The sequence below is a fragment of the Balaenoptera physalus genome, assembly GCF_965194825.1.
Source record: "Balaenoptera physalus genome assembly, chromosome: 2".
Taxonomy (NCBI): Eukaryota; Metazoa; Chordata; class Mammalia; order Artiodactyla; family Balaenopteridae; genus Balaenoptera; species Balaenoptera physalus.
The window spans coordinates 73780942-73801400 of NC_138883.1; the positions used below are offsets into that span (position 1 = coordinate 73780942).

The following is a 20459-nucleotide window of genomic DNA, read 5'->3' on the forward strand; positions in this document are numbered from 1 at the left end:
CAACAGGGGTTCCTCAGAGGTGCTTCTCTTTGGACCAATGAGCGGGGAGCAGACCCCAGCCTCACCTGCGGCGAGCCTGGTAACAAGGGTGCTTCAGCTACCGGGGAGGTTGCGTCATGCCAAGGGCAACCGCCACGCCCTGTTTGGGGCGCCTGACCTGCGGTTAGACCTTGCCCTTTTCCCCAAATCCCACCTAGTAGCAATTGGTTGGTCCGCCTTTGTTCCCAGCCTAGGGCCTATGGTGAGCTAGGGAGGTAGAAACGGGTGTGAGGTGGCCTTGGAGCCGCCCCAGGTCGTTGGGGAAGAAAGACCTCACAGGGAGCAACGAGGGCACTGGCCGGGTCATTTCCTAAATTTGAACAGTTTAGGTTGTGGCATTCCTCACCTGGCTGTTTTCCAGTTGTGAATGTTTTCCTGGCTGAGACTTTAGTTTTGCTGGATGCAGGGCATACTTCTCAGCGTACAAAAGCTGTTTTGTCTCAAAAATTCTTTGTGTAATATAAGTTGTATGGTTGTAGTTACAAATATCCCATTCCCCATGCCTCCTGCCTTTGCACAGCCATTTCTTTGGCCTAGAATATCCTTCCCAGTCTTGACTCCAGGGCATGCTTCTGCCTCTTTATTAAGACTCAGCTCTTCACACCATACACAAAAATAAATTCAAAATGGCTTAAAGACTTAAATAAGACATGACACCATAAAACTCCTGGAAGAGAACATAGGCAAAACATTCTCAGACATAGACTGCAGCGATATTTTCTTAGATCAGTCTCCCAAGGCAAAAGAAATAAAGCCAAAAATTAACAAATGGGACCTAATCAAACTTAGAAGCTTTTGCACAGCAAAGTAAACCATAAACAAAAGGAAAAAACCTACCGAATGGGAGAAAATATTTGCAAACGATGCGACAGACACAGGCTTAATTTCCAAAATATACAAACGGCACATACAACTCAATATCAAAAAAAAAACAAAAAACCCAATCAAAAAATGGGCAGAAGACCTAAATAGTCATTTCTCCAAAGAAGACATACTGATGGCTAACAGGCACATGAAAAGATGCTCAACATCTCTAATTATTAGAGAAATGCAAGTCAAAACTATTTATTTTACTTTATTTTAAAATATTTACTTTGGCTGCATGCAGAATCTCTTAGTTGCAGCATGCAGACTTCTTAGTTGAGGCATGCAGACTCTTAGTTGGGGCATGCATGCGGGATCTAGTTCCCTGACCAGGGATCAAACCCGGGCTCCCTGCATTGGGAGCACGGAGTCCTACCCACTGGACCACCAGGGAAGTCTCCCCAAACTATTAATACAATAAGGTATCACCTCACTTCGATCAGAATGGCCATCATTAAAAAGTCTACAAACAATAAATGCTGGAGAGGGTGTAGAGAAAAGGGAACCCTCCTACACTGTTGGTGGGAATGTAAATTGGCATAGCCATAATGGAAAAAAGTATGGAGGTTCCTTAAAAAACTAAAAATAGGGACTTCCCTGCTGGCTCAGTGGTTAAGAATCCGCCTGCCAATGCAGGGGGCACAGGTTTGATCCCTGGTCCGGGAAGATCCCACATGCCGCAGAACAACCAAGCCCTGCAGAACAACTAAGCCACACGCCGCAGAACAACTAAGTTGTGTGCCACAACTACTGAGCTTGCACTCTAGAGCCCGTGAGCCACAACTACTGAGCCTGGGTGCCACAACTACTGAAGCCCGTGCGCCTAGAGCCCGTGCTCCGCAACAAGAGAAGCCACCGCAATGAGAAGCCCACGCACCACAACGAAGAGTAGCCCCCACTCGCCACAACTAGAGAAAGCCCGCGCGCAGCAAGGAAGACCCAACGTGGCCAAAAATAAATAAATAAATAAATTTATTAAAAAAAAAAAAAAACTAAAAATAGAGCTACCTATGATCCAGCAATCCTGCTCCTGGGCATATATCCGGAAAAGATGAAAACTCTAATTTGAAAAGACATGTGCACCCCAATGTTCATAACAGCATTATTTGCAAGAGGCAAGATGTGGAAGCAACCTAAGTGTCCATCAACAGATGAATGGCTAAAGAAGATGTGGTACATATATACAATAGAACACTACTCAGCCATAAAAAAGAACAAAATAATCCTTTTGCAGCAACATGGATGGACCTAGAGATTATCATACTAAGTGAAGTCAGACCGAGAAAGACAAATATTATATGATATCACTTATATGTAGAATCTAAAAAAGAATACAAATGAACTTATTTACAAAACAGGAACAGACTCACAAACAGGAAAAAAACTTACGGTTACCAAAGGGGAAAGGGGAGGGAGGGATAAATTAGGAGTTTGGGATTAACAGATACACACCACTATATATAAAATAGATAACCAACAAGGACCTACTGTATAGCACAAGGAACTATATTCAATATCTTGTAATAACCTATGATGTAAAGAATTTGGAAAAATATATAACTGAACCACTTTGCTATACATTTGAAAGTAACACAATATTGTAAGTCAACTATAGTTTAATTTAAAAAAAAAAAAAAGACTCAGCTCTTATTGCAGCCAAGCTGACCCTATTTTATTTTGTTCCTTCAATCCGGGAACTCTTGAGAGGTTCATGTTTTTTCCATTAGTGCCTGAAACTTAGCTCAGCAAATGTTTGTCAGAGAAATGAGCAACTGCCCTAAATTTACAACCACAGAATATCAAGGCTGAACGGGATTTCAAAATCTAGTCCAAGACTTGCCTTTACAGATGAGAAAACAGAGGCCCATATGGACTTTTGTTCCAGACCACACAGCTCCTTAGTGGCAGCCTGGTTGGGAACTCTGCTCTTTTGAATTCCAGTGTTCCCAATCCCTATTCCATGGTGCTTGGCTAAATTGGTTTCTACATACTTACAAATTGTTTCGATCACTGTACATATATTGTCAGTGTTCATAAGTGTTCACGCTGGGGCACAAATATGATAAAGTGGGGCCACCTACCCTTAAGGTGCTTAGGACCTAGTTTAAGAGATAAAGGACACAGTAATTTGCTCATTCATCTGTCCATTCATTCAACAAGTATTTATTACATGCCTACCATGTGCCAGGCACTACTCTAGACACTGGGGATATAGCAATGAACGAAACAAGTCCCTGTTCTCATGGAATAGGGAAGGAGTGATGATAAACAAGTAGACAAATAGAAATGTGTGAAGTGGTAAATAAGTGTTATGAAGAAAAATGAGGCAGCATAAGAGAATAGAAAATAGTGAGGGCTGCTATTTGGGTTGGGTGCTCAGGGAAGCCCTCTCTGAAGCGAGGGGGCAAGTCATGTGCTTACCTGAAGGAAGAGTGTTCTAGACAAAAGAACCAGCAAGTGCAAAGGTCCTGAGGCAGAAATGTCTGGTGGGTTCAGGGAGCCTGGAGCAAAGTAACTGAGGAGAATAGCAAGGGGTGAGGTTAGAAAGGAGAATAGGGGCCATATCACCTTGAAGGCCATTGTAAGGATTTGGGCTCTTACCCTGAGTGAATTGAAAGCCAATGGAGGATTTCAAGCAGAGGAATGACATGGTCAGATTTATGTGTTAAGAGGATCTCTTCTGTGTTGAGAATGGGCTGAAGGTGGACAAGAGTGGAAGCAGAAAAGATGTGGAAGGAAGCAGAAAGAAGAGGTGTGAGAGGTGATGGTGTTTGAACCAGTTTTGGTGAGGGAAGCAGAGTCAGATTCAGGATAGATTTTGAAGGAAGGAATAATAGGATTTGCTGATGGGTTGGATGTGGGGTATAACAGAAAAATGAAGTGAAGGTCCAGGAGGGATTTCAGCAGAGCCCGTGCACCTGCACACTCAGTACCCAATTTCCTCACTGCCTATGCAGATGCCTGTTGGGGTTCCTGGCTTCTCAGGATGACGATGAGAGAGACTGAAGACAAGGAAGGTCCAAGGAGGCAGAAAGGCTCAAAAGCAGTGAAGTTTGTCAGGTGAGACAGCAAGAAGTTCCTCAAGAATCTAGACATCCAGATTTGATCATGTCAGTGAGCCACTCAAAGCGTATAAAAGTGACATGGCAGGAAGGAGCTGGTCTGGGAGGCTACCTCTCCGCCAATTTGGTGTCATGTACGGGAAGCGGGAAGCTGGAGGCTGTGGCAGTCGGGTTAAGCGGTGAACTAGTCTGGTGGAGATTAGTGTAGGATGAGGTAGGATGACCGGTGGCCTTGTGAAGAAGAACTACCAGTTTGGGAGCAAGATAAACATGGGGCAAGGGAGAGTGGTGTTGGTGGATTTGGACCCCTGGGATCCCAGCAGACAGAGTGCTGGTGATGTGGCAGTCTAGGCCATGTTGTCTGTCGTGGTGCTCAGGTAGAGTGAGGAGACCTGTTTGGGAGCAGCCTTCAGTTGGGGTGACAGTGCTCCAGGTACTGGGAGAAGAGGCACCAGGGCACAGGAGGCTCGGCCACTCTTCCCTCTGATTTCCTCCCCTGCCAGGCCCCAGGGCCTCTAGCTCATCGTTTCAGGTCTGTTCATTGAGACCTCCAGGCCAGAGTCCAACCCTAGGCTGAATCGGAGGCCTCTAGCCAAGGACTGTGGACACCGGATTTCCCTTATGAAGGTGGCTACAATGGCCATAGGCTCAGTGCCCCTCTTTTTGGCTGACCCCAACCCTCTCCCTAATCCTGGTTGCCTAGAGGGTACAGAGAGCCAGGCCCAGAACCCAAAGCTTCCTAGCCCAGACAGCTTGCTAGCCCGAACCTGTGGTTGGAGGAGAGGAAAGGGGCCCAGAGATGCCAGCAGGAAGAGAACCCGAGTGCCCTGCCCTCAGGTTACATCCCCATCATCTCTCTGTGACCCTGCTGCCTTCTTCTCTCAACAAATCCGATGCTGATTCCTTTTCAATAAAATTTTATTTTCAATCCTTAGTGAAGATCTAAGAAAATATAAAGTGCTAGGTTTTAGGGTTGCGGGCAGAGGGAAAGGTCCCCTGAGTTCACGCCATCTGGACTTGCCCAGTTCAGTTCCTCAGAGACGAAAGAGGGTATATCTCAAAATTAAAAAAAAAAAAAAAAAAAAGTCATCCTTGAGTTCCCCACCAACCAGGGTCTATGAGGAGTTCAAGGACTAAATCACCACAGACAACCAATGAGAATGATCACCGTGGGAGGCAGGTCAAGAGTGTGGAGGAAGAGGCTCTCTCAAAGCAGATAGGAGGAACAGAGAGAGGAGAAGGAGGCCGGGTCCTCCACGCTCTGCACCAGGGACAGGATGGCTGCCTGATCCTCTGGAGTCTTCTCCAGTAAATGTCGGGCAAAGGCCTGCTCCATCTGCACGAAGAGGTGGGGAGAGGGGGTTGTGAGCACGGCAGGCAGGGCCGGACACTACGCCCAGGGGCTCTTTCCCCGGGAGGCCCGCTTCCTCCTGAACACCCCACTCCCATGCAGGCAGGCTGTTCTTGCCCTATCCCGACTCACCTGCACTGTGATAAGACTCTGTGGGGTGTGGTTGGGGCCAGGGCTCTCCTCCCAGAAATTCAGTGTCACCTGGAACTCGGGTGCGGGGCCCAGGCCCTGGAAGTACCTGGCCAGGTCTGAGAGAAAAGGTCAAGAGTTGGAAGAAAGAGAAGACAGAGGGTCTCAGGCAGGGAGGGATTGGGGAGGATCCCATAATGGAGAAAAAGGGGTGGCAGTGGGGCCACTCAGAGAACAAGGCCAGAGCAGGAGCCTCGGGGTGGTGAGGCTATTGCCTGGTACCAGGGGAAATGCTAGGAACTAAGCTGCTGCTCGCCTGTGGACAAATAGGGAAAGGGGCCCCCTTTTAGAGGTAGCCAGTCATCACACAACCTGAAACCTGGGGGAGCTGGGGGAGCTTACAGTCCTCTCGGCGGCAGCCCTGGCTGCTAACACAGCTGGGCCACACCTCTGTTGCCTGCTCACAGCCTCCCTGCACTAGGGCACCCTGTGGCCCTGGGTCCCGTATACTCCGGGCCCCCACTCCCGAAGTCCAATTGAGAGTGGAATGGAGGCAGGAAGTGGGATTCCAAGCGTGGATGGGAGAGGGGCAAGCTGAGGGGCGGCTGAGCGGTGGGCGAGGGCACGTGATGCGCGCAGCTCTCGCGAATGTGTGAGTGGTCGCTGTGCAGGTGTGTCCGGTGGGGGTGCCGCGAGGCGCACCTTCCCATGATTACTGTACGTTCCCATGTGGCGGTGCTCACGAGGCGTGACACCCTGGTGCTGGGCTTACCTGGTCCTCATCTTCCGCGGCCTTGGCTGGGAAAGGGGGGCTGCCAGGGCTGAGCACTGCACGAGTGCAGGGGCCGTGCCTGGGCTGTGATGGGGGATGTGCTGGAGGGAGCGCAGGGCGGTGGCCGGGCCCATGGAGGGGGAACAGAGGTGGGGAAAGGGGCTCAGGTGCTTGGCGGGAGCAGCCTTACCTCTGCAGAAATAGGCGGTTCTGAAGAGCTCCACGCACTCGTTGCTGGGCAGCAGGTGCGGGCCTGGACCAGGTGGAGCCTGGGGCGCATTCCAGGAGATGGGGATGGGGCAAAGGCGCTGCACAAAGAGGCCTCGGGAGTTGCTGGCCACCAGGACCCCTCTCTTGAGCTGGCTCAGCAAGCGCTGGGTGGGCTCTCGTGGGCCGGGTTTGGGAAATACCACCTGCTCCATGCCGTACTGGGTGCTCGAGGGCTCAGCCACGAGGCGGCAGTCCAGGCTCTGCACCTGGGCCTCACCCACCACATGTCCATCGTAGATGAAGGTGAGCAGCAGAGAGTAGTCTGCGGACAAAGAAAGGCCAGCTGCACCGGCGCCCCTCCCCAGGGGCCCACTGGCCAGCAAGAGGCTCTGGAGAAATGAAGAGGGGCTTCCTGCAAATCCAGCACCCTCATTTTGCTGGCGAGGAACGTGAGGCTCAGAGAGAGAAACTAGGTAAGGGCTGGTGAGGACCAAGCAGGCTGCAAGGTGGGGGCGGCAGCCACACCTTTTAAGGACAGAGAAGGCGCCCTCCCTCCTCATCCTCACCGCCAACCCTCGGCAGCCCAGAGGGCTTCCCATCATACTTTCCCATCACTCAGGAGAGGAGCTAATACACAGATTCCCACTGAGGCCTTAATGGCCAGGGCCTTACAGTTTACAAGAGGGTCCCAGAGATCGGTCCTCTACTTAACCCACAGAATCAATGTCTCAAAGTGGATTTCCAGGGAACACAGTGTGTAGGGGGTATTTTTGAGAAGTGAGCTGTTTGGAGTGGTGGCAGGTGCACTGCCTAGAAACCAGTGCCTCTGAGTAAGGTGGCCCCAGTTTGCTGCAAGCCCTGACAGATTAGGTAACACACGCATAGCCACAGGAGGACAAGGGAGGATGGGGGCAGGGGTGAGTCAGAAATGCCAAGTACCTGAACCTGGAGGGGGCAGAAGCTCTGGGGACACCAGATCTCCTTGGAGAGGGGCCTCAGCTGTGTCCCTACCTGGGTGGGAGGCAGAGGCACTGGTCATTCAGAGCAGACTGGGGAGTCCAAGGGCCAGAGGGTGTGGCATGGAGGATAACACAAGAGGCAGGGCACGTGGTACCTTCCTGAGGCTCAGGGCTGTTGCCGCTGCTGCTGCTCCCGGAGTCTGAGTAGGCTGCTCCCCCACTGGTCTCCACCAGCTCCTACAGACACAGTTTCTATCGTTGGCCCACCTCTCCCCCAGTTACTGTTCTGCTCTCAGACCCACCTGGTTCCCCCACCAGCTCTCACATTTTTGAGGGGGTCCTGGAGCAAGGAGGGGCTGAGTATGCAGTTCTTCGTGGTAACCTCGTCCTCCTTCCTCTCAGAGGACACAGAACTGTGGTGTCGCTTTGACGGTGATTTCTGGGTCCCTGGCTGAGCTGTGGAACGTTGAGAGGGAGAGGAAGGTCAGAGCCTTAAGTGGGCACAGAGGGAAGGGGAGAGATAGGAGGCAGTGAAAGGATGGGCAGGACTGGCAGGGAACCTGCTCCCCAAGGACAGGGCAGAACTCTGACCGAGGGGCCTTGAGGGAGGCCACCACCTTCCCAGGAGGCGCAGGGCTCCATCCTTCCTCCCCAGGCTGCTGATTCTAGGAGTGGCGGGGCAAAGGGACACCCACCGGGGAGGGTTCCGGGTGGCAGCAGCCGGTACACCTTGTAGGGCTCAGCCCCATCCCTGTGGCCATTCTCAGGAACCTCCTGGAACTCAGAACTCTTGTTCAGAGCACAGCGCAGACGAGTCTTCCAGATAGCAGGGCCTTCCGAGTCCCCGTCCTTGTACTTTCCCTTAAATATCGCCCAGGCCTAGGACACAGCAGAAGTAAAGAAGAGGCAGCATGTTCTGGACCGCAGATCCTTTACTGAGGCTGGCTTCACGGATGTGTGGCCTGAGCGCTCACACAGAAGGGCCTATGCTAGGTTTATACTCAGCTATTGCCACCTTGAGATCCTTACTAAGGTTTGCATTTTCATCTTGCATGGGGCTCTGACAATTACGTAATGTAGCTGGTTCTACCCTGCAACCTCCCCTTTATCTGAAACCCAGGTGGACGCAACCGCTTGAGGGTGACAGTGCCAGTGTATATTCCATCCCTCCCTCCAAGGGGCCAGTTTCCGGGCCTTTCACCTTGAAGAAGGCGGCATCCTGATCCTCCCGGAAGTCCTGCTTGCCTGCGTGCTTCCAGGGAATGCGGAACATGGTCTTGGCCGCATCTTCCCAGCACACTCCTGGGAACTGCCCGCTCTCCACTTGCTCCACCACCCAGCTCCGGAGCTTTCGGGTGCAACGTGCCCTGCCTGATGCCATTCTGGGGATAAAAGCAGCAGGAAGTGTCAGGGGAACTGATACTTTGGGAAGAGTGAGATCCTGGCCCTTGGGGTTGGATTCTGGCAAGGGCCCCTAGAGATCTCATCCATCTTTTGCCTCTATAGACATAATCTCAAACTTCTGAGGCTGAATTATTTCTGCCGTCACTAGCGATGACCAAAAATACTTTCTTTTTAACATCCCAAGCTGTGACATCTGGAAGGGAACCTTAGGCATTGGTCTTAATTTTAAGGTTTTTCAGGAATCTATTGTTCCCCTGGTGTCCTGCTCCTGGTGAGAGGCCCTGTCTGGATCCCCAAGTATTTACAGACACAGTGGCTGCTTGTGATGCCTCATCAACCCTCTTCACTCACCACCCCCCACAACCTATCCTTCGATGCCCCCCAACCTTCCCCTCCCTCTGCTTGTCCCAGGGGTAGGTGGGGCAGGGAGCTGGGGGCAGGGGCAGAGCTGTGGGCGGGCGGAAGTGGGCAGGACCAGGAGGCAAGAAAACAATCAGGGGAGAGCAGCGGAGTCTTCTTCCCCAAACAACCCGGTAGCAGGTCCTCCTGTCCTTCGCCTAGAAGGCTTGGGATGCAGGCCCCCCCATAAGTCTTTCACTCATGCCAAATTCCAGCTCCCCAGCTCACAGGCCTTCTGTCTATTCCTCAGTCTAGCAGAGGGGTCTGCAGGAGCCTCTACCCACCACCTCCAATCTAGCCGGGCCTTCCCGCCTAGACCCAGGCTGACACCTATTTTTGGTTAATCTTACCTGAGCTGCTGTGCAGGCTGTCCCAGGGCTCAGCCGACCTCAGCTCAGCTCCCGGCTAGGCAGCTCCTGGATCTCTCCGCCCCTTTCTACAGTCCCCACCCTAAGTTTCAGTTCTCCTCCAGGGAGGTCCTTTTCCCCGAAATCACGTGGTCTCCGAGTTGCAGGGTAACTGGTTACCACCAGGGGGAAGCAGCATCTGAGAATCTTATCGTAGGAATCCTGCGGTCAGAGTCTGGATGAGGGACCCTACTGCCTCAGGCTCATTCCCTTTCCTCCCTCAAGATACTCCTTGCTTGCATCAGACCACCTCTATGACACTGCTGCTTCCCCAGGGAGGCCGCAGTGTCCCAGAGTCAGGCCTGGGGCCTCTGGATAGCTCTGTACCACTTGTGCATCTGTGTTCCCCCACGGTGCCTGCTTGGTACCTACTAGGTCACCCCAAATATCAGCTGAATTCAATGAAAGAAAGAAAGGAGGCAGGGAAGGAGGAAGCCCAGGCCAGGTGGCTGGATGGGGAGGGCTGCCCTTGGCCTCACACAGCGTCAATTCCTTCTGCCTGAGTCCAGAGAGGGTCAGGTGGCAGGCTGCAGGGGGCCTTTAGCAAAGCTCTGTTCACTCCCCCCTGTTTCCCCGGTGCCCCCAGATGGTGGGGTCAGGAAGGAAGAAGGACCACCAAGAAGCCTGGGCAAGGAAATGCCTCTTTATTGGTGCTGGAAGTGTTCCCGGGGAGTCAGATCACAGGACCTTCACTGGGACCCTTGCCCTCAGCTACTTCCTCCTGCGGGGGATACTCTGTCCCAAGGGCACCTCTTCTATCAGCTTCTGTAGAAGGAGAGAGAAGATGATGATACTGGAAGCCTGGGGCTCAGACACAGTCTGGACAGGGGACTTCTAGAGAGTGGGGTCAGAGGTGAGGCTGGGGGGAGGCTTTACCTGTAACAAGCGGGCGTGGTAGGTGGCGGCATCCTCCCCAGGCAGCGGCTGTGGGCGCACATGCAGGTAGCGCTCGGCAGCCGTCTCCAGCTCCTCCACCTCATACAGGGTGGCTGGGTCCAGCGAGTGGGCATTGATGAGGCTCACAAGGTACTCTTTGTAGTGCGCCCTGGGGAGATGAGAGGGCGGAATATTTGTTCTTCTGAAGTTTGGCTGATATCAACTGAGTGTGTCCAGCACTGTGCTGGGTACTAGCATACTCAGATGAACAAGACCGACACTCGTCGCCAGTTGCTCTTGTAGGCCCTTGCCAACCTGTGCACACCACCTTTCTGTGCCCTTGCCTAGATAGGCCCCTCCCTCCCACTTCTTGCAGGACCTACTGCTCGCAGAGACCCACTCTTCTGCCCAGGCACACCCCCAGTGCTCCTGTGCCCCCGACGCCGTGCTCCACGCCCTGCCTGGCACTCACTGGCAGAGGCCGGCATAGCCAGCAGGAGTCTCCTTGCCGCAGGCTTCGTCCCGGAACCCGTCGGGAACTTCCTTCTGCTCCATCACTCGGCAGCCACCTAGGGGTAAGGGAAGGAAGGGACCCTTTGTCCGGAGGGGGCCACTGACCACAAAGGCCCAGGAGAACTAGGATATGGATGGAGGCACGGGAGGCAGCCTCTAGGGAGGGGACTGAGGACAGGAGCCCCTGCTCTAACAGCTGTGCCAGAGATGCCACCATGCAGACCACTTCCGACACAGAAGCAGGGACCTTGGTGTCCCCGCTTTTAGCCAAGCTGACTTCTGGCCCATAATCATATACTCCCTTGAGACAGCTCTTTTGGTTGTGATTTAGCTCTTGCGAGGTTAGCTTATTCTGTGAAGGTCTTACTCTACACAGATGGTAAGAAGTGGGGCAGATTAGAATCATACACAACATCTTTCTGTTGCCCTCATGGAACCTAAAACAGTGCAACTAGTAAGTCTTTAATTAAATAGTCATTGAATTAACTATTGAATCACTATCCTTTGGGAATGGGAGAATAAAATTAGCATCGAGGTGCCAGGCGCTTGAATGTGGCCTTACATAAAACAGCTTGGCTGCAAGGTGGATATGGTCCTCACTTTACAGAGGAAGAAACAAGCCTGGGGAGGCTGAGTCACCAAAGAGCACAACAAGCAAGCACAGGATGGGCCCTGCGTCCTGGTCCAACCCCAGACCCAAGCCTCGCCTTCATCCATCACACAGGGGGAGCCCAGCCCCTCCTCTTGCCTTCTCCCAGGCCTGTCCCGACACTCACCTCCAGGCACTGCCCGGGCCCCCGCTGGGGGCTCTGTGTTGAACATGACGTTATTGTCCTGAGGAAGGCAGAAGGATGGGCGTTAGCTTCCCTTGATGCCAGCCTGCTGGATTTCTCGGCATCCAGGCCTTTCCCTTCCTGCCACCCTGTGCCCTGCTTCCTCTCCTGGGCGACTGGCAAGCCAGCCAGGCTGGCTGCCCCTGACCTGAAGCAGCTTCTGGAGCCGGAGAGCCGTCCAGTCCCGCAGGTAGAAGAGGCAGTCGCGGGGGTGGTGGCCATGCAGGGACTTCTTCACCCTGCAGTTAGGGTCTGGACATTTCTGGCGGAAACCCAGATGGGAGAGGGGAAGTTGGAGACTGTTGGGGTCCTGGCCTCTCAGGAACCCCTGCGTGAGGGGTGTAGGGGTGGGGGAGATGAGACATTGGAGGGTCTGGAGCAAGCAGAAGGGGAGAGAGGACAGAGAGAGGTGCTTTACCCCCCACTGTTCTCCTCTTCCCCTGGGCTGTTCCTCAATGGCCTCCACCCCTCACTCCCGACAGCAGCCCCACCCAGCTAGCCCTTCCATCCCCGTTCTCTGGGCTCACATTCTTGGCGTAAAAGGCATTGTAGCAGCCACTGCAGAACTGGTGGCGGCACTGGGTGCAGTGAAAGTGCATGCAGCCTCCTCGGGCCAGTGCATACGAGAACTTGCACTTGGGGCAGTCTGCAAGGGACAGCAGGTCAGGGTTCAGGCTGCCACTGCTCCTCAGGCCCTCAGGAAGAGAGCCGCTGCAATGGGCAATGAGAGATTACTGGGCAAACAGGCAACCTTACCTATGCCATTTTCCTGAAGGTACATCGCCAAGCCCTGGGCCTGATATTCCGGGTCATTGGTGCGTTTCCAGTTCTGGAAATCTTCACAGCTCCGGCCTCGATGCTGCTCCTCCCACTGCCAGAAGGAAACAAGCTTCCCATGAAAGCTCTATCCCAGGCCCTTCTTGCTGGCCCCTCCACTCAGACCCAGCGGTTCCTGGCTTAGTGTATGGCACTGCCATCCACCATTTGCTCAAATCCCAAACCAAAGGGCCAGCCTTGGTTCTCTCATCTCTTCACACCCGAAACATTCACCAGCAAGTCTTGTTTCCACCACCCAAGCCTAGCTCAACCCTGTCCTTTTCTTCATCCCTACTCTGACCACCTTTACTCCGGGCCAGGTCAGGTCTCGTCTCGATTCCTACTCTCTATGCCTCCACTCCTGCTCCCCTATGGTTCAGCCTACACCTTGCAGCCAGTGTGCCTTTGAACGTGTAACCAACTGCACTGGGAGTGTTCTAGCTTGGAGGTTTGGTGGTAGGGTCGCAGGTGTTCATTTTATTATTGTGTTTTATAAGACAGATGTGCCACCAGGGACTTCTCTGGTGGCACAGTGGTTAAGAATCCGCCTGCCAATGTAGAAGACATGGGTTCGAGCCCTGGTCCAGGAAGATCCCACATGCCGCAGAGCAACTAAGCCCGTGTGCCACAACTACTGAGCCTGCGCTCTAGAGCCCGCGAGCCACAACTACTGAGCCCACGTGCCACAACTGCTGAAGCCCATGCACCTAGAGCCCATGCTCCGCAACAAGAGAAGCCACCATGATGAGAAGTCCACACGCGGCAACGAGAGTAGCCCCTGCTCGCCTCAACTAGAGAAAGCCCGCACGCAGCAACGAAGACCCAACACAGCCAACAATAAATAAATAAATAAATTAATTAATTAATTAAAATAAATTTTAAAAAAAGACAGATGCGTCTTTTTGGTATCAAATATTAAACTTTCTAAAGGTAAATGAGAGAGCATCACCCCTTGCTCAGTCTTAGAATGAAAGGCCGATCCCTTGCTTGATTGGCCTCACGGCCTCTCCTGACCTGGCACCTAGCTCCTCTCCGACTGCCAGCCACTCTCACCCTTGCTCTTGCGGCTCCAGCCACACAACACTTTTTCTGACTTTGGTCTTTCCATGTGTTGTTCTTTCTCTCCCAAATACTCTTTGCATAGTTGGCTTCTTCTTAACTTTCATGCCTGAGCTTAAATCCAGCCATTTTAGAGAACACTTGTCTAACCCCTCGATCCTATGTACTAGGTAGGTCCATTCTGTTATTCCTAACCTCAGATTCCTATTTGTTTTCTTCATAGAACCCATGGCGATGTATAATTCTGCTCTCTCTCCTTCCCTCACCCCTCCTCCCTCCCTCCCTGGCTAGCCTGTAACTCTTTGAGCCCAGAGCTCACGTCTGTTCTGTTCTCCAGCACACCCCGCGTCTAACAGTACCTGCGGTGGCTCAGCAGGTATTTCTAAAAGGATGGATGTGCCTCACCTGGCGCTTACAGCGCACGCAGAAGGTCTGGTGACACTGGGGACATGTTGCCTCCAGCTGCTCACGCTCGTATATGAAGCCAAAGGAGCACTGTGGGTGCAAGAGCATAAAGCTGTCTGAGGCCTGACCAGGCACCACTCCCCATTCCTCCCTCCAGTCAGCAGCTCTGGGCAGGCCTCTGACCTGGGCACACCACAAGAACTTGGGATCTCGCATGAGCACGCCCTCAGTCAGCTTCTTGTGGAACAGCGCATAGGCATCTGGCTCTAGGCTCTCTCGAAGCTGGGAACAGGATGTGGAAGTGGCGGGTGGGCAAGGCTCCTTTCAAAGCCCAGGGCACCCTGAGTCCTAGGGACTGCAGTACCTGGATATCAAGGGTGGAAAAGTAGCTGAGCAGCTGTGCGTCATCGGTGAGGTCGGGGCGGCCACAGGCAGGGCACACCATGTCTGTGATGTGTTTCTCCTTCAAGGCAATGGTGAAGTGCTGGCGGAAGCAGTCGGGACAGATAGTGCACTCACAGGAGGTCAGAGCCTGCATCTGGTGGAGGGGAAGGGAAGGGAAGGGAGGGAAGGGGGTAAGAAGCTACAGTTGCCAGCCGGGGAAAGGGGCAGTAGCCAGGTGTCTGCTATGAAACTGGGGTCTAATTAACAACTGGGCAGGCAACCTAAATGTCTGAAGACCTTCAGATGGAAAAAAACAGACAATGGTGAGACCTAAGGTAAATGGAAGAATGCCCTCCAAAGGCATCCACATTCAATTAAAAGCAAACACACAATAACTGAATCACTTTGCTGTACACCTGAAACTAACACAGCACTGTAGATCAACTGTACTCCAATAGAAAATAAAATTTTTTAAAAAGTTAATTTAAAAAGGAAAAAGCAGCTGGGGGGGGGGTGGCGTGGATTCCCTGGTGGTCCAGTGGGTAGGACTCCGTCCGCACTTTCACTGACGAGGGCCTGGGTTCAATCCCTGGTTGGGGAACTAAGATCCTGCAAGCTGTGTGGCACGGCCGAAAAAAAAGCAAACACAAACAACATCCTTGAAATGACAAAACTATAGCAATGGAGAACAGACTAGTGGTTGCCATATGACAGGAGGAGGGGAAGAAGGTTACAACTATAAAGCGGTAGCACAAGGGGGTTGCATTGTGGTATCTTGATTGTGGTGATGGTTACATGAATCTACATGTGGGATCAAACTGCATACAACTACACACATACACACTGATGCACAAAATGAACAAAGCCTGTGGTCTTGCTAACATTGTGCCAATATCTATTTCTTGGTCTTGATATTGCACTATGATTATACAAGATGTCACCATTGGGAGGAGGTGGATGAAGAGCACACAGGATTCTGTACTATTTTTATAACTGCCTGTGACTCTACAATTATTTTAAAATAAAGAGTAAAAACAAAAAGCATACAGAGCCAGCCTAACTAAACTGGGCTGTATTTTGCCAAAGAACTGCCACTTCTGACCTAGAGTAAGTCAGAAGGGGCTCAGGAGATAAGAGGGGCCTATTCCTACCAACTGGGTATTTGATGATCACATTAAAGAATTACTGGTAATTTTTTTGGTGTGACAGTGGTATTTGTGGCTATATTTTCAAAGAGTTTTATCTTTTAGAGATACATATTGAAATATTACAGATAAACTATCTGACATCTGAGATTTGCTTCAAAATAATCCTATGTATGTGTAGATGAAGTGAAGATTGGTCATACATTAATAATGGTTGAAGCTTGATGATGAATACATGGTGCGGGGAGGGAGAGTGGAATCCGTAATACAGTTTTCTCTACTATTGCTTGTTCGAAATTTCCCATAATAGAACATTTAAAAAAAGAGAGGGAGGTGGCCTATTCCTGCCCTCCCCTTCCCAGAAGGCTTCAGGGGCACATGGGCAACTGCAGAGCAAAAGACAAGATCGGAGACAGGGGCTGGCGTAGAGTGGGGGTCCAAAGGGAACAGAGCAATTCTAAGGCCAGGGACAGTGGGGAGGGACTTACCCGGTTGCGGGGCAGGGCCCAGCTGCACACGGCACACTCCTGGGCAAGCAAGCGGCGCAGGAAGGCCCGGTCCTGGCTCTGCCTCACAGCTTCTACCACGTCCCCCAACTCATAGTTCCTGGGTGTTTCCTGCAGTAACGCCAGTGCCAGCTCTGCCCGGCCCCAGCTGGGGAGCGCGTGGACTGCCAAAAGCCGTCTGACCAGGCTCTGCAAGGCGATTCAGGTGGAGAGGGAAGAAGTGGCTGTCAGACCGCAGAGAGCCTACCCCTCAGCCTGCCCTCAGCCCTACTAAGTGGGCTCTTCACCTCCTTCCAGCACCTGCTTATCTGGCCCATCCCAGGAAGGGGTGGGCTCAGGACCACTGTCCCAGAGGCGCTGATGGAAGGGCTCTAGGCGCTGGCGCTGTAGCTCAGTCAGGGCTCGTGCCACGTCACCCCCGTGTTGGAACAAGGCTTGAAGAGACCCCTCCTCAGGCTCAAAGCCCAGGGACCGGAGCTCCTGCACCTGTGAGTTGGGAGGGGTGAGAAGGAGTAAAGAAGAATGTGAGAGGCTCTGAGATCCACAGCCCTCAATCCTGCACCCCGCCCCAGCACAGCTGCTACTACCTTCCTCCGCCGGGCCCTCACACACTCTTCCACAGCTTCATCCAGGTTGCCGTGACGATCCAGCCAGGCATTCCGGGCCTCCTGACAGGAAAAGGCACCCAGCCTTGGGTCCTGCTGTCCAGCCAGCTCAGCTACCATCTCCAGCACGTAGGGCAGCTCTGAGCGTAGCCACTGCAGGGGCACCTCGGTGCCCGAGTACTGCAGAGCTGAGAAGACCTCCTCTGGACAGGCGCCTCCGGCTTCCCCTTCCTAAGGCACAGTCCCGCCCAGACAGAGCGCCCATCAGGAAGGGCACACTCCACCCACCCTTAGCCCGAACCAAAATGCTGACAGTGCTGGAGCTCAGATCATGGATCACCTGAGCAGGACACAGCATGATACCTGCCCTGGGGGAAGGGTTCAATAAGAGGCAGCTGCTGCTAACAATGACAGGTTTTGAGAACTTGCATCAATCAACTGCAGCCTCTCCCTTCCCCCACAAGCTTATCCCAGGCCCAAATCCTCACCCGGATCTTGAGCACTAGCTGGAGACCTTCCTCCCGCATCTTGTCTTGGCGTTGCTTCTCAAGGTCCCCACAGGAACTGGCCAGGGGGGCACTGAGGCGTCGTGGAGGCCCTGGTTCAGGGAGTCGCTCTTCCAAAGAGCTGGCAAGGGGCCGGGGGGTACGCTGTATTGGGATGGGGCTGCTGGTCCGGTTGCACATAGCACACACCCAGCCAGGGCCCGAGTTGCAGAAGGTACAGTGAATACAGTACCACACTGGAGTCTGGGCAGAGGAGAGCAAAGTATCCTCCTGCTGGGAAGGCAGAAAGAATTATCCCACTGAAGGTTGGTTGAGGCTCAAGATGGAAATATAGAAAGCTAGGGGGAAGATACTGGGGAACTGAAGGAAAATAGGGGATGAAGAAGTAGAGAATGGTCTGTGGTAACAGGTGCAAATAAAGAGCTGAGAAGGCCAGGAACAGGTTACCTGAAGGGGCTGTAGGCAAACGCCGGCATCCTGAGAATCCACTACCAAGCTGGGAGGCTGAGCCAGCCGAGGTCGCTCACATACGGCACACAGCACAGCCGCAGCCTCATTCTCAAAGGTGCAGCTCTGGCAGGCCCAGTGACCCCGTGCAAGCTCGGGTTCTAGGCCCCCAGCTCCTTGGGGACCCTCAATCCCCAGCCCCAACCCTTTACAGCCTCGGGGCCGATCACAGGCCACACAGAGTACTGCCCAAGGTTCATTCAGCATGGCGCAGGCAGAACAGTGCCAGGGAAGACGGGCACTTGCAGGATCAGGGGAAGAAAGAGAGCTGTCTCCCAGGGCCAGCAGGGAGGTTGACTGAGGCTGTGGTGGAGCTGAGGCAGGTAAGCTGTAATGGAAAAGCAGACACGGCCTGCTGAGGGGGTGCCTGGGACCCTTACCCATGGGCATCCCTCATTCCCTGCAGGACAACACATGGCTCTGGCCTTTGCACATGTCTGGAACACTGCCATACCCATAGCCTGTTCAACATTTAAATGACAGCTTAAAGTCCGTAGCTGGCTGGTAAATATCCCTAACATAGGGCCTGACCCCTATTAGGTGCTTAAAATACTACCAACTGATTGAGCTGATCCTTCTGACTAAGCTGCATCCTCCTACTACCTATTTGCACACTCAAATAATCTATTTTGCTATGACTGCTACTTGCTTGACATGTATATCTATGATCTCCTGGAGGGCAGTAACTGGTTGCTTGCTCTCTATGAGACAGTCTTTAGCACAGAATCCAGTACATAGTAGACACTCAAATAATTTTAAGTTCTCTCAATTTCGCTCCCACTCAGAAGAAAAGGCCTCTCACCTGGAGGTCAGGTGGGTGGCCTGGGGGACCCCAGGCAGGGTCTGGCGGAGGTGATGTGCACGGTCTGGGTGTCCATGGAAGAGGCGATCACAAGTTGGGCACAAGGCCTGTTTACAAGCTGAGCAGTGCAATGTGCCTGGGGCAGAACCACAGAGGAAGCAGGGACCAGGAATGGAGGCTGGAGAACAGGAAAAAATAGAACATCTTTCTAAAAATGACCAGGTTACATTTGAATCTGCTGTGGAAGGGGACAAATCACAGACAACTTTTCAGCATATCTTTTCAACCCAAGGAAACAATTTTAATCTCTTTTTAAAAAGAAAGGAAAATAACCAAGAAGACAGAGGAAATTTCCATCAGTATGATCTACTAGCACTCCCACCCCCCAATATAGGACGATAATACCTGGGGCAGAGGGTGTGGTGAGGGGGTCAGGAGCAATCTCTCTCAGTAAGGGGGCAAACTCTGAGAGCTGCAGTATCTGAGGAAAAAGGACAGGGAATAAGCAAAGGCTTGGGGACAGAGGCCCACAACAGGTTCCCTTTGTTCGCCAGGCCCCAGAGCCCCATTCCTGCCTTCCTTACATCATCTTCAACCTTGTCTTTCAGCAGCTGCTCCAGTGTTTGTGGTTCTGGATGAGTATTCTGCAAACAAGATAAGAAGAGTTCCCACCTAGAGCCCTGGAACAAGGCCCTCCCTCAAAGCCCTGGTCCCCCAACGTTCAAATGGTGAAAAGTACAGAGAGATCCTAAGTTACTGTGGGGACTATGCCTATGGTTCAGCAGCATCGGAGTCCCCACACTGGCTTTGTTGTTAGGCTGGGATTCCCAGCCCTGATGCTTAAGTCCTCAGGACTAGAGATACCTCACCTGTAACAGCAGGCTGAGCTCTGTCCGAAGCAGCAGTACTTCCAGTGTGACTGTAGCAACTTGTTGCTCATCCGGCTCCTTCTGGCCCTCAGGGAAGCTCAACCCATCTGGCTGCTCCTCTGTGTAGCCATACAATCGCAGAACATCCCGGCCCCCCTGCCACACATTCAAACCAGTCACCGCCCAGCAGGTCCCCTTCCCACCAGGGCTGGACCTCAACCCATTCAGCACAGCCTCAGGCCCTTTCTAGTCAACCCCCAGCCCAGGCTAAGTTCCCTTCTCCCATTAGGGGCCCAGGGGCTTCACCTGAACAGCATCCACCGTACTGCGAAAGACAGGGTTATTAAACTTGACCCCGCGCCAGTACCGGGGCCGCTGAGGGCTGAGGAGGTTGCGGCCATATTTCTCCAGGATGTTCAGGGCCGTGGAGAGGGTGTTGAGGTAGTTTCGGGGCTGGGAGTAGTCAGAGAGCAGAGAGCAGTGAGCCCCGGCCCGGCCTCCGGTCCTCTGCCCTCCTCCCAACCCGGGCCGGGCCTCACCTCCCCATGAGCGTTGCAGCGGACCAGGCGTGCAGCATCCAGCTGCAGGTAGCGGGCTGCTGGCGGCAGAGAGGTGACCAGTAGCTGCCGGAGCTGCTCCAGCGAAAACGCCTGCCCGGAATCCCTCCTCAGGGCGCTCGCCAGCTCCTCGCGGGCCGCCAGGAAGGCCCGCTCCTCCTCCCCCGGCATCCTGAGACAAGAGTCAGCCCCAGCCCGCTGCCCGACGGGACCCGGCTCAGGCTGTGCGCGGCCCGAGCGCCGCCAGGAGCGCCTGGGGTCTGGCTTCGCGGCCCGACCCGGTAGGCTCGGACGCCCCGGGTCACTCAGGGTACGGTCACTCTTCGGCCCCGGGCCCAACGCCAGGGTTAGCGGGAACAGGAAGTACTAGGAAAGAGGGCGGGACTGCGACCCAGATTCAGGGGAAGGGGCGGGGTCTAAGCTTGAGGAAGGGCGGGGGCCAAGTAACCGGGGGCGTGGCCAGGGTCCCAGCCAATGATA

General features: G+C 53.2%; 2 protein-coding genes across 8 annotated transcripts; both read right to left on the bottom strand.

Annotated features, from left to right (window-relative positions):
* Positions 1-73: 73 nt before the first annotated feature.
* On the bottom strand, positions 74-10093 carry IRF9 (interferon regulatory factor 9). Of its 3 annotated transcripts, none has more exons than XM_082449267.1 (10): positions 9540-10093; positions 8588-8768; positions 8082-8265; positions 7712-7842; positions 7542-7623; positions 7367-7438; positions 6408-6749; positions 5449-5564; positions 5134-5301; positions 74-3418 (listed from the first exon to the last, which is right to left on the bottom strand). In XM_082449267.1, the coding sequence occupies exons 2-9, from the start codon at positions 8765-8767 to the stop codon at positions 5173-5175; spliced, it is 1236 nt and encodes a 411-aa protein (XP_082305393.1). In that variant the 5' UTR covers position 8768; positions 9540-10093; the 3' UTR covers positions 74-3418; positions 5134-5172. The 3 variants fall into 3 exon arrangements, with proteins under 3 accessions (XP_082305393.1, XP_082305392.1, XP_082305391.1); XM_082449266.1 differs by lacking the exon at positions 74-3418 and adding an exon at positions 4866-5021; XM_082449265.1 differs by lacking the exon at positions 74-3418 and having other exon boundaries at positions 4866-5301.
* Positions 10094-10225: 132 nt separating this feature from the next.
* Positions 10226-20394, bottom strand: RNF31 (ring finger protein 31). 5 transcript variants are annotated; one of them, XM_082449248.1, is made up of 21 exons: positions 19962-20394; positions 19729-19875; positions 19423-19578; positions 19138-19197; positions 18959-19034; positions 18554-18731; positions 17692-18079; positions 17227-17514; positions 16721-16969; positions 16434-16619; positions 16116-16322; positions 14463-14636; positions 14282-14380; positions 14099-14188; positions 12575-12689; positions 12346-12464; positions 11967-12080; positions 11762-11819; positions 10945-11041; positions 10473-10641; positions 10226-10361 (listed from the first exon to the last, which is right to left on the bottom strand). In XM_082449248.1, exons 1-21 carry the CDS (start codon positions 20148-20150, stop codon positions 10308-10310), a joined length of 3213 nt encoding a protein of 1070 aa, XP_082305374.1. In that variant the 5' UTR covers positions 20151-20394; the 3' UTR covers positions 10226-10307. The 5 variants fall into 5 exon arrangements, with proteins under 5 accessions (XP_082305374.1, XP_082305371.1, XP_082305373.1 ...); XM_082449245.1 differs by having other exon boundaries at positions 11967-12191; XM_082449247.1 differs by having other exon boundaries at positions 17227-17517.
* Positions 20395-20459: the final 65 nt, after the last annotated feature.

What these genes read in the sequence shown, in the direction of transcription:
- IRF9 (XM_082449267.1), bottom strand. Translation starts at nt 8,767, where the DNA reads ATGGCATCAGGCAGGGCACGTTGCACCCGAAAGCTCCGGAGCTGGGTG. An exon ending in TCCAGGACCCCCTCAAAAAT is followed by an intron (nt 7,624 to 7,711) that starts GTGAGAGCTGGT and finishes CTGTGTCTGTAG; the next exon opens with GAGCTGGTGGAGACCAGTGG. An exon ending in CAGCCCTGAGCCTCAGGAAG is followed by an intron (nt 7,439 to 7,541) that starts GTACCACGTGCC and finishes CCTCCCACCCAG; the next exon opens with GTAGGGACACAGCTGAGGCC.
- RNF31 (XM_082449244.1), bottom strand. Translation starts at nt 20,150, where the DNA reads ATGCCGGGGGAGGAGGAGCGGGCCTTCCTGGCGGCCCGCGAGGAGCTG. An exon ending in AAGACAAGGTTGAAGATGAT is followed by an intron (nt 19,035 to 19,137) that starts GTAAGGAAGGCA and finishes CTTTTTCCTCAG; the next exon opens with ATACTGCAGCTCTCAGAGTT. An exon ending in GCGTGCGCTGTAAGCGCCAG is followed by an intron (nt 12,690 to 14,098) that starts GTGAGGCACATC and finishes TCCTTCTGGCAG; the next exon opens with TGGGAGGAGCAGCATCGAGG.